The 12,637-nt window shown below is 40.6% G+C and overlaps 1 protein-coding gene across 1 annotated transcript in view; it reads left to right on the forward strand.

The window, feature by feature from the left end:
- Positions 1–12,637, forward strand: part of ATP10A (ATPase phospholipid transporting 10A (putative)) — a gene marked incomplete at its 5' end in the record, with an annotated part of 108,136 nt that overhangs the window by 36,510 nt on the left and 58,989 nt on the right. Inside the window, one exon of the mRNA XM_079298044.1 lies at positions 4,504–4,708. Within this exon, the coding sequence (XP_079154170.1) occupies positions 4,504–4,708 (205 nt within the window). The remainder of the gene's footprint in view (positions 1–4,503; positions 4,709–12,637) is intronic.

The raw sequence follows: 12,637 nt of genomic DNA on the forward strand, positions 1-12,637 counted from the left end.
TCTTCAGGCTTGTGATAAATGAGGGCAGGTAGAACTAGAGTTGTGGGGAGTTAGCTTCTGGGCTAGATATCCATATCACAGTTTGCCATGACCATTGAAGGGAACTGGAGTCACTGAGATGCTGCCTCCCATTCCTGTGTTCTTGCTAGAACTCTTTGAGCCTTTCAGCAAAATATTCCAGGAGGTTTGATGATGTTTGCCAAAAGCCAAAAGCTTTTGTTAACAAATCCCTTGCAAACAGTGCCTGCAGCTGCCACAAATGAGTGGTTTAGGCAACTTCAGGAGTAACAATCAAAGGTATTACCAAAAGCAGATTTTATTATAAATTTGTGAAAGCATGACTTAAAAGAGTTTGATGGCAACATTGACTCTATTACAGAGATGAAACATACAGGAAAGTAGAATTACAATGAATTTTGCATGATTTACAGGAATGCCAGGGTAAGGGTACATGGGGTAAGGGAGATTTCCCTGTTGAGTTGTGAATTATAGAATAGACTACCTTGCTTTCTAAACTTTTGGTGGAGCCTAAGTGCAACTCAATCCAAATCTCAGCCTTCATCCATGGGATATCTAAAGGACTAATAGGGAAATCTTGCTGCTGGGTCACAAAATCCAGGATGGACTCCATTGCTTTCTAAACTTCAGATGCAGCCTAGGTGTGGCTGAGTCCAGCTCAGCTTCAGACCTGGGCAATGTGTAGGATTTAGCAGCACTCAGTAATTGACTAATTTAATATTTACAAAGTGATTAAATAGGATTAACCTTAAATCAAAATAGTAACTCAGTTATCTGTGGGGTGTTTAAATCAATTCACACATGCACGTACACAAAGACGCGTGTGTGTCTATATTTATATAAATGCACAAAGTTCCACTTTGCTTCACTGCAATGTCAGTGAATTACTCACGTTGAATGTCTTGGCATTTCTCAATGGGAGAGGCTTGTGTGTCAAGGACTGGGGGTGTTGACCCAGGCCAGCTCATCAGCTTTTGGTGACAGTCCTCTGAGTGCTGCAGCTTGATAGTTTGCAGGCTCTGAGTGGCAGCTCACTCTGAGGGACAAGCTGGTACAGCCTGCCCTGGTGTGGTGGAACTCAAAGGGCCTCACTTAGAACCACTGTTTATAGGGTCACAAGATGACTGGCATTTTTTACATGAGTCCATTTCCATCTTGACTATAACCCAAGTTGATAATTACTGAAATTATTCAAAAGCCCGGTTTCACTGGGGTTATAATTCAGGTGGGTAATGTTCCAAGGGTATTAGGGGATGAGTGATTATTTCTCATTGCCTTCCTTGGTCAGACAGCACATTTCCCTGATATAAACAGTGCCACTCCTCCTTAGCCATGCATGTGTTTCTGGTATGGTCAAGGGACATTTCCCTGCCCAACTCATTACATAAAAGCCAAGGCCTAATGGGAATTATTGAAATTGTAGAGCAGACCCCAGAAGGGGTGGGGAATGCACCACCACAGAAGCTCTGTACTGAGACTGCAGAGGACTGCCATCCTTTTGAGCTCCTTCTCCTATAGAAAGTCTGTTTTTTTTTAACTGTCTGTATTATATAACTTAACTGGCACAACATAACAGCAAGAATAAACATTTAGTAGGTAATATAAAACTTGGACAAAAAAGTCCTGTCTCTGCAGAATCAATGGAAAAAGCTTAACTTTATCAGTGGGGTCACTTGGTGTGTTTGTACTGGCTGCAGAATATGATGGCTGTCTGGAGGTGAGCTAACCTATGTTCAGAGGACTGGGCTGAGCATTTTAAAGGAAAGCTTCATAGGGTTGATGTTTTTATGGCTCAAATGGTTTCTGAACCACCTCATGTGAAGACAGTATCATGCCATATTATGCAGAGAAGGCTTGCAGTGACCACTCTCTGTCTGCAGTGAGACAAGTCTCAGTTCAGAGCTCTGCTAGAGGACACAGAGCACCCCAATCTAAAGAGGATTAGGAAGTAATTTTCCATGAAGACAGTAATTTTTCATCCATTATTGACCCTTGTTAGCAAAGAGCTGATCAAGTAGAATATGGGGCCAAATTGTTCCCATGTGCCTAATGAAGGGGGCTGTGCCCTGGGCCCTGGTGCATGTCCAAGAGGTCTTACATTGACAGATTTATTGACTCATAGTATGGTTTAGCTTGGTAAGGACCTTTAAAGATCGCTTAGTCCAATACTCCTGCCAGGAGCAGAGACACTCTTCAATATATCAAAATTGCTCAAAGCCCCATTTTGAACATTTCCAGGGATGGGGCATCCATAGCTTCACTGTTCCAGTGTCCCAGCAGCCTCACCATAAGAAATTTCTCCCTTATGTTTCATCTAAACCTATCTTTTTTCAGTTTAAAACCATTACCCCTTTGTCCTGTGGCTATCAGCACTGGTAATAATTGTCTTTTTTACTAATCCCCTTTATATATTGAAAGACCACAATAAGATCTCCCTACAGCATTCCCTTTTCCATGCTGAACAACTTCATTTATTCCAGCAGAGCCATTTGGCCTTGTGTTTCTTGCTATCCACCCTTCCTGCCCTGGTGTATATAGTTGTGGCAGTTGCTAAGCATGTGAGGGATGAGGAAATGCTAAAATAGCAATGCTTTTCAAACAATAGAAATTAAATAAAAAATAGTAGTACTTATAGCATAGTATGGGACTACTTGCTATTTTTATCCTGATTGTGCTTTTGTACTGCTGCTCCTTGTGCACGCATTTGTACATCTCCCAGTTTCACAGTTAAATTGAAAAGGATGGAAAACAACAGACACATGTAAAGGGATTTGGAGTTACAGATTGCAGAGCTAACAAACCCTTCAGATCTACAGTGCAGTAATTTGTTCTGTATTATGGTACACTGGGTTTCAAAGCAATTCATACTCATTAGCAGAGAAAGCTAAATGTTTGTTTCAGGCTGATTATGAAGAAAATGTGTAATTTCAGCACTTAGTAGGTGTATTACCTGCCTCTGTTAGATTATCATAATTTACCCTTGGTTAATAATAATCCTTTTCAGGTTTTATCCAAACAGAAATCACAGCCATATTTTTAATTCTTCCCCTTATAAACTGGATGTTATGAAAAGACAATGAAGCAATTCTGGGGGATAAAACCTGATCTGATACCTGACCTTTTATTGTTCAGGGTTTTGGCTAAATATATTAATAAATGCCAATTAAGTTACTAATTCTTCTAACACCAGTGAAGGCATAACTATCAGTAACTCCAAAGTAACAACATTACCAGGACTTTCCCATTTCCACTTTGTTATTGATTTATTCACATTACTGCTGAAAGTGATGCTTTTTAAAATAATATACTTTAAACAACATAAAAAAGCTGCCAGTACCTCTCTCCACCCCTCATCAGAATCCCATTCTGCCATAAAGTGCTGTCCCAGGAGATGGTTTCTGGTGACAGTGGCAGCATTGACAATTGTCTTGGTCCTCACAGAGCAGAAGGCCTTCTAATGGCTTAGAAAACTGTCAGCATGTTAGCTTCCCATTTTCAGGAGGTATTTTAACAAGTCAATATTTGGGCTGTTTTGAAATTGATTTCTTTCAAAATCACAATATAATTAATCACTTTCCACAAACATCAAGAAAGCATGTGAGTCCATGCCTGCTGTAAAACTAAAATCTGGAATTTTGGCTAAAATTAGTTAAGCAGTCAGTTAAGTTTTTTAAGGTAAAAACTAAAAAATTAGGAAACGACTTTTGCCTTTAAAACTAGAGAGGTTTAATGCTTATACTCCCAAATGAAAGGTTCAGTATAACTAAGCAGGAGTCAGCTATGTAACAGCACTTCAGCTAGAATGGGAATAGCATAGAAATACTTGAAAGAAATTAGGGTGTCCTTTCCCAGTAGAGTAGTTAGGATTGCATTTTACCACACAGCATGTCCTTGTAGGTTTAGTGAAGAATAGTGGAAATTCCTCCCAGTTAGGGGTCTCTGTCTAGCTATGACATGCAGTGTACAGAGTTTGTCCCTGTTGGAAGAAGGGAACAAGGGGAAGCTATGTGAAGGTGCATCAGAGGGTGGCACATGAGGGAGCCATTCCAAGCAGGTTTCCTGTGCCCAGACCTGTTCTGATTTTCTCTCTTGCCCTGAAAGTGACTTCTTTTCACAAAGTATGGGCACCGACCCTCTCTCCTTCTTGGGGTCATATGGGTGACTCAGAGCATAGAGGCAGAGAAAGAAGAAGGTGTGAAGCTCCTGTTTATCCTGTTTAGTCAAGTCTGACATCAGTGTGTTTTCTTCTGGTTCTTAAAAGAGGATCTTGGTAGCTCAGACCTGGTTCTGAGTCACTGGGAAATTGCCTCTTGGCACTCTGCATTGACTTTTCTCAGATTAACTTGAGAGTTCCTGAGTACCTTCCAAAGGCACTCCTGTAACAGGTGCTCCTGTTACAAATCAAACCACATTTATCAGAAGCATCTCAGTCTATTCAGTTTTTTCATTAAAAGTGTTGAATATGACCTTTTTTTTCTTTTTCAGAAATGAGAAAAAATATATAAGCAGATACTGGAAAGAAGTGAAAGTCGGAGACTTTGTGCAGCTTCGCTGTAATGAAATTATACCTGCTGACATATTGCTGCTCTCCTCAAGTGATCCTGATGGGCTGTGCCACATAGAAACAGCCAACCTGGATGGTGAAACTAACTTAAAACAAAGACAGGTGGTGAGGAGGTTCTTAGAGCTGGTAAGTCTCCATTCCTAACTCACATTTAAGATTAGAATTCCTTTCAAGTAAGTAGCTGGTTACCAATATATTCCACTCCAGCTAAATCTGCTTGATCTAAAAATGCTAATGAACTACCATTATGGCTGTCATTAAAATGCTATCACTTGTCAACTGACCTCATCATAGTATCAGAAGTTTTACCATCATTTTTCCCTGAATCTGAATAGGAATTATTTGGGGCAATTGTGTGTGGTTGGAAAATGTTGGAGGATTTTAATGGCTTCTATTGTAACTTGATTCTTGAAAACACATTTTAACTTTCCAAAAAGAAGATGCTTAAATATAAACATGTACTTTTCCTGCCTGCAAACCAGATCAGTTTCAATTAGAAATCTGCCTAAAACTCTGTGTTGCAGAATATCCCTCCAGCACTTGGAGCATTAAAGCTTGTAAGATTTAAAAGAACAACAAGCATTCGTTCTGGAGGTATCAGCACTCAAAAACTGTTTTACTGCTCTCTCCCTGTTCTTATCTCTCCCCGACAGCACTATTTTGAAACAAAACATAATCCAGATCAGTTACTGTCAGCAGAATTAGAGGAAATTACCTGAAGTTTTGCTTGCTTTAATGATGTTATTGAAATAGTATTTATTTGTATGCCCTCCTCTCCCATCCCTCTTAGCAGCTAACTCCAGCTTCCTGTATTTGTCAGGAAAAAACCCATTTTTTTAGAAGTCAGTTACATTGATTCTCCTAGTAGCACTTCTAAATTGAGGGATTTTGCAAACAATGGGAGCTGCTGCCCTCACCTCTGCCATCAAAGGTAACTACAGAAGCCCGTGGTTGTACTGAGAAAGATCAGCATTAATGAAGTTGTTATCCAACCAACAGAATAAAAGTCAGTGTGCATTCCAAATGTTTATGGTAGGTAGACCTTTTCTCTAAATAGCTTGTAAAAATGTGAGATAAGGACTTGTTTAATGATTAGTGATTTCCACAGAATTTAGGCATGACATAGCACCTACCACTGTGGCAACAAGCTCAGTCAGCTATAGGCCAAATATTTCAAAAACTCTTATTGTTTCAAAGTTAATTGAATTGCTGCTCAAACCTCCCATCCTGTTCCTGCTGAGAGGAAATCTCTCCCAGTGGATAGAGCTTCAGGGAAGTGCTCAGATGATGTATCACAGTTTTCTGCCAACACAGACTTCTTACGTGACTTCAGGTACATTATGTAGAACAAAAACTGTAGATTTCATTTAGGTAGCTGAACATAGGGGTGCTTTTGCATTTGTGAGTACACTTACAAGCTAAGGGCACATTCCAGTTTTGTCTCAAAGGAAAGGCACCAGGTCCTCCACTCATCCACAGCAGATGGTTGGATTTCTGTGATCGGACACCACTGGACACACATCATTAGGTGTTGGTAAACATGGTGAAAGGAATCACCATGTCCAACTACAAATTATCAGACAACTGGCTTTCAAGACCCTTGCTGCCCAAAGGAGTTCCTTATACTGTCTTGGAATCCCCAGCTCCCTGCAGCAGAGTAGTGATTCAGCATTCCTGGAGGCTGTCAGGCTGGGGACACCTCCCAACCCTACAGATTGCCCTGCTCCTGTGAGCTGTGGCACCTGGACGTGTGCCTGAGCCCATTGGTTGTGGAGTCACTTCTGTGTCTTCAACCAGCATTCCCATTCATGAATTAACAGAGCAGGAAAACCCAAAAGGAGTACCCCAGCAGCATTATGTTTGGCATACCCAATGGTGTTTAAATTGGTGATCCAAACTCAGCAGCTAAAGACTTCAGTTCTGGGGTTTGTACAGTTTGGCAAGACCTGTAACCTTTAAATTGTCCTATGGAAGTGAGTGGCAGTGCTATTTCCTCTTCAAACAGATCAAAAATTATCAGACTGAATTGGGCCTCATTGAGGAAGAAGGCTGAGGAAACAGTTCCTGCCTAGGGAAACGTGTACCAATCATATGTGGCATGGCTAGCTCAGCATACCCTGCTTTACTGAGGAAATTAGGTATCATGTAGATACTTGCAGTCAGCTTTGTAGGAACCTAGCACACTTTGGATTTCCAGCACATCTTCCTTCCATATCTTAGCTCTCTGTATCATAAGATGATTATGGAACTTCTCTGTTTCAGAAATGTGCTCAGAAAAATGTAGATAAATATTTTTAAAAATAAATTTCAGATCACAAGGTGCCAAGCTGCAGTAGCTATGAGGTCCATAGTAAATTGTCAGGGGTTAAACTGAGGTCAGTGACAAAAAGCTCATTCATTACAATGAAAACAGGACTGGTCCTCAAGGAGTCAAGTATTGAAAGAGAACTTGTAAGAAAACCACATGTGATTACCTCCCCTCTCTTAAAATAGCTGAGAAAGCAGGAAATATTCAAGCCTGGGTTCCTACATCAACTAAGTTGTAGTCAAAGTGCACACATGCAAGTAAGAAGTCTTCAGCAGCTGTAGCATCACAGAACCTCTCTGTAACAGCACCCCATATGTTATCCAGCAGAATACTTGCCATCCTCATGAAAACCTGTCCAAAACCTCTCTAAGCATACTGTTAATTCATGCAGCAGCATTGGCTTTCACACTCCGTACTATAGGGATAGGCTCTTACTGATTCTTGAAGGCGTTGCCTTGCTCAGAGACACTCAGTGGGATAGAGGGAGGTGCTTGGAAAATGTTGGATGAATAGTGGGACCACAGCCAAGTGGCATGGAATAAGAAGGTGTTTTCTGTCTATTGGACTGGAGTTCAGTTCCTATCTGGATATGTCTTAAGTTGTCACAACTGGAGAGAGCTTATTGTTGCATCTCATCAAATACTTCAGATGACAAACATTTTCTTGCATCTAGTGTTAACCCTCCTTTTGCCAAACTTCAGAGAAACTTATTCCCAAGTTTCTTACAAGACCTGCATCCCAGCCTATTCATGCATTGGCCGAGAATGCTTTTATATTTTTGTATTAACACATTGCTCTGTTATGTTTATTGCTGTTTGGTTCTATGTCATTCTGCAGCCCTGTTGTTCAAGCAGGAAAACAAACAAATAAATTATGTAGTCCTGAGCCTCTCTTTCCCACACTGCTAAACACTTTCCTCACCTCTCTTACAGAATGACGTGCCTTGTCATGTGGCTTATCACAGGATAAAAAACAGATTTTTTGGAGGCTTCTTTTCAAAGTATCAGCTCTTAATAGCTGTCTTTGAATAATGTCTCTGTATCACTATCTCAAGTTTTTAAAATAAACTTTTACAAAGGTTGGCTTGTCTGTGCTTCATTTATGAGCTAACTGCTAACTTCAGAGCACATGCCTGTGAAGCAGGTCAATGAAGGATAGCTATTTCTATACCTGTCACTCAGCTGGGCATGGGAATGGAGTGGGGGTGGCAGCAGGAACTGTTGTTTTAAGATAATGCATTCTTGATTCTGTTCCTGCCCTGTGTGCACCCACACAATTTACAGCCCCACAGGTCTGTGCTGAGCTCTCAGGGAGAGCCTGGTTGCCAATTTGGGGTCACTGAAGTGGCATGTGTGCTGGCCACTACATTTTCTCCCAAGGTCAGCAAGGCCAGCACTGTTATGTTGGGTACAACTGTCCCCTAGAAAGGCTGCTGTTCCTCCAGCATCCTCTGAAGGATCTTTGTGTGTTTCTTTTCAGCAATAACAGCATATCAGGTCCGTAGTCTCAGAGAGGAAAAGGCTTTATAATCTGTCTCCCTCTTCCAAAGCTTTGTTCAGAAAAGTAGCATTTTGATACCTTTTTAGCCTGACTCTTGAAGAAACAATAAGAAATTATAGAAGTTATTCTGTATCCTTGTCTCTGGTGCTTTGCAGGCATTATTTTACTCTGAACATATGCTCAGAAGGTCCAGGATCAGCATTTTTGTGCTTGGATTTCATCTCCCCACTTGTGAATTCCAGGAAACTGTTGTCCTTTATAGTGCAAGTGACCATAAATACTGCTTATTTTAGTGCTGCTTTGAATTGTCTGAGTAATTTATGGCAGACTGGGAACATACTGCTTGTTAGATTTGCCTGTTTGTTAATGAATGCAATCTGTCAGACATAAGCCTGTACTTTGTGTATGTGATTCTACACCTTATCAATGCACAAGGTGTGAGAAGAGTCACTGATATATTCCTCTGGCTTCCATGTCTGAAGACACCAGTTTGAATTATACCTTGTTGTTGTAGACTCAAAATAGTCAAGAAAAAAGAAAATCACTCAGTGAGTAGATTTAAAAAAGAATTTAAAAAAACAGGAGATTTTACAAAGGCCTTGACATTTTTTCCTCTGAAACTTTAAATACTGTGTTCTTGTTATTCTGCTACTACAGCAACAGGATGTGTTAGAAATGTTTAAAATAGCCAGTAACATACTTCTGCATGCTCTAAAATGAACAGGATAGTGGACTGTCTTCACCCTGAAATACTGATCAGGTTCATGTATGCAGCATGACTCACTGACAAGTGCAGCTAGGAGAAGGCACTGTGCTAAACCTCACTGTTTAGCCATGACCAGTAAACATCTCTTGGGGAAAAAAAAAAACCAAACCCAGACCAGCTCTTTGTAGGTATTCTGCCCATTTCCTTCTAATTTCAATCCCACCCTCACTGCTGCCAAGTCGCAGCAGCAGTTTCTGGTGCACTGGGCTAGGAGGAGACAGGGCAGGCAGGAGGAATCAATGTGTTTCTGTGCTGCTCTGCAAGCTGCCCTGCCACCACACCCTCTGCAGTTGCTTGTGGAATGTTTTCCATCCATCTGAGACGTCATGTCAGCCGCTCTTCAGAGAGTGGATAAGCAGATACAGCTCGGGCTGCGAGAGCTCAAAACTCCCTTTCAGATTTCATGAACTTGATTTAGGATATTTTGATAGTATGAATCTAGACTCATGAAAAACATTTACATTTCCGTGCTCCACTGTTTTTACTCAGTGTGCCTTTTAACAAAATCCACAAAGACTCACTGTGGATTCTGGAGCAGCTTATGGTTTATTCACTACTGCCCCTGTCCTGGATGTTTATGTGGAAAGCTTCAGTTCAGCTGAAAGCTAAGCTAAATGCAGCAGCTGCCATCCCCTGTGAGAAGGTGCACGAATCCCTGTGGGGGCTGGTGGGCTTAGGAGATGCAATTTTCTCCTTCTCATTTTCTCCTAAAAGTAGAACTTCTTTCAAAACAAACTTATTACTAGCATGATTAAACAGGTTTAGATAAGCCTTGCAAATTACTTTGTGACTGCTTATTTACTTCATCTGAAAAGCACATCTGAATTTGGTCTGCCTGTTTGGGAGGTTCATTTGCATGCAGACTAGCACCAAAATAACTGATGAATCTGATTTCCTCACAAGTCAGTTTGTGAACACTTCTGGAATATGTATAAATGCAGAGCCTGTGCATACTGCAGGCATATTTTTCATCAATCCCAGCCTAGAAGTTGGGCTAAATTGACAGAGCCAGCTTTCATTCCAGCCCTTTCTGGTCCTGCAGTGTGCTGGAAATACATTGGATACAGCTGGACTTAGAGAAACAGTCCTACAGCTCCCTGTTCCAAGCATTAAGCCATTTAAACAATTTCTTTTTTTTTGCCTGTGAGTCCCAGGCTGAAACTGGCCCAGAAGAAAAGATGGTTTTCTGGTAGGGCTGCACTGTAAGCCTGACTTGATGGCTCCAGAGTGCTCTGTGTATGAGATTTTATGGCAAGGGCAACTCATGCTGATTGTGTGTAAACAACTCCCAGGGCAGCCTTGGTATCTCAGTGTAGATGTTGCTTTTGTGCTCAGTTTTTACTCACTCTAAGGAAAAAAAAAAAAAAAAAAAAAAAAAAAAAAGAGAAAAATAAAGCAATTTTCAAATGTTAGTTTAGCCTAAACTGAGCTAAAATTTCTTGTGCAGCAATCTGTGTTGTCTAAACTAGCCTAGTTTGAGTGAACAGTTGAAGTTAAAGCAGCTCAACTTACCTGTTGATAAGAGCCTCTTATCTCAAAGAGCCTGAATGAGTCTTCTAGAGAAAAACAAGAGAGGGATAGCTATATTCTCCCTGTTGCTTCTTGTCTTACTAGTATCCTCAGGCAATCATCCACTAGCAATTAGTGGGAATAATATACTATTATAATCAAGTAGATGGGAATTAATCAGCATACTCACTGTAGTTTGACTCAGTGTTGTTTTGACTGTGTGTACTTTAATAAGGTAGAATCAGGCTACAATAACAGCAACTGCCTCTCTGGCATCTTTTGGGGGTTATCCCTTGTGCATTTCTTTTTTGCAGTATTTTGAGAAGGTTCAGAAGGTGATGAAAACTGGCTTGAAAATACCAGATATGCACATGTTAAAACATAGATTAGTGCTCCATCCTATGGATGTTGCCAAAATTAATTTTCCCAAGGGAAAAGAAAGTTTAAAAAACGAACCAAGGAAGCAAAAGTGAACAATGTTTTTTGCTACGCACTACCAGAATATTAAATTAAAGCCTATTGTTTTTTAGTTTTGCAATTTAGCCAAAGATTTTAGAGAAAAAAAACTCTTCTAAAAAGACTTGCATTTGTCAGTGCATGTCACACCCTGAGAAGGACTTTTGTCTGAGGTAATGCCTTGAACATTCAGTAGGTTTCTTTGATGGGGTGAATTGTTATGAAAACCTCTACACCTATATTGTTTTATCTTTTTTTTTGGATAGTATCTTGTTCAGAGATGACTTATGTGGAAACTGTGGACATGTCTAGTTAAAGAGGAAGCAACTGCTGTCTCTCTAACAGAGAAACAGGCATGTAACAGATGCATGCAGAATGACCTGGGGCAGAGAATGACCCAAGTTGGTGCTGTAGCAAACTCTGTCTGAGCTAAATGGGCTAAAGGAAGGCTGAGAACAATTTTTCACTCCAGACCTAACCATGGCACACAGTCAGCAGTCCCACACTGGGAGGCATGGGGAAGTAAAAAAACTCAAGAATGATGGTTCAGAATGATGGTTCCTCCTTGGTCAGCTTTGGGCATGGTTATCATCTCCTCCTAGTTTCCATTGCACAGGTGTCCAGGCCACAAGTTCTCATTTTGAGAGAGCTTTATTAGAGAGACAAATAATTTGAATAACTGTAAGGGAAATTTTTGTATACAGTAATGGAAGCAATAGCAGGGAGGGGGAGAATAGAGGAAGTGTCCTGAAAGTCTGAAGAGTGCTGAGTAGTTGACTTTTGCCATTGGCATTAGTTGTTTGGTTTTGTGTTTAAATGTAGGTTAAAGGGGCTAAATTGATGAATCTAAGTTTGAGTGTCGTGGCTGTGAAGGACCTCTCATCCCCAGGGTAATCCTTCCAGCATTGGTGGAACAGTGGTAAATCCATGTAAGGAAATGTATTATGCCAGTGCTTGTGCTGCATCAAAGCTCTGTAGAGGCAAGAAATTTCATTTCTCTGTTTCATTAACACAGGATTTCTCCTTTTTTTTTTTTTTTTTTGTTGTTGTCTTGACTTTTCTGATACAGCCTAATTCAATTTTACTGAATTTCTAGAACTGTTTATTCCTTAGCCATTCATTGGCCTGAGAACAGGAAATACCTGGAATATATGTTTTTGGAAATGAGTTTTTATAATATAACACTGAGAACTCATGATTTTAGGGCCAGGATTTTCAAGCTGGAAGCAGGTCATATTACACTGGTCTCTGAAACCACAAGCCCAGATGGCAGTATCAGTGGTTAGGAAAGGATGGAAAGACCTTATTTTCCAGAGCAGAAGGGTTGACAGTACTGAGCCATATATTACCCCAATTACATTGATATGGTCTCACTTTCCTCCACCTCCTACTGAGGTGAAGGGGTCTGCTTTTCTGCCAGAAAAGGCAGAGGAACAGTATGAGGAACTCCTGTATTTATTTTAGCATCAAGGATGTGAACTCTCATCCCACTTCTCTTTTCTCCACCTGCTGCTAC

The sequence above is a fragment of the Erithacus rubecula genome (genome assembly GCF_903797595.1).
Source record: "Erithacus rubecula genome assembly, chromosome: 1".
Lineage (NCBI taxonomy): Eukaryota > Metazoa > Chordata > Aves > Passeriformes > Muscicapidae > Erithacus > Erithacus rubecula.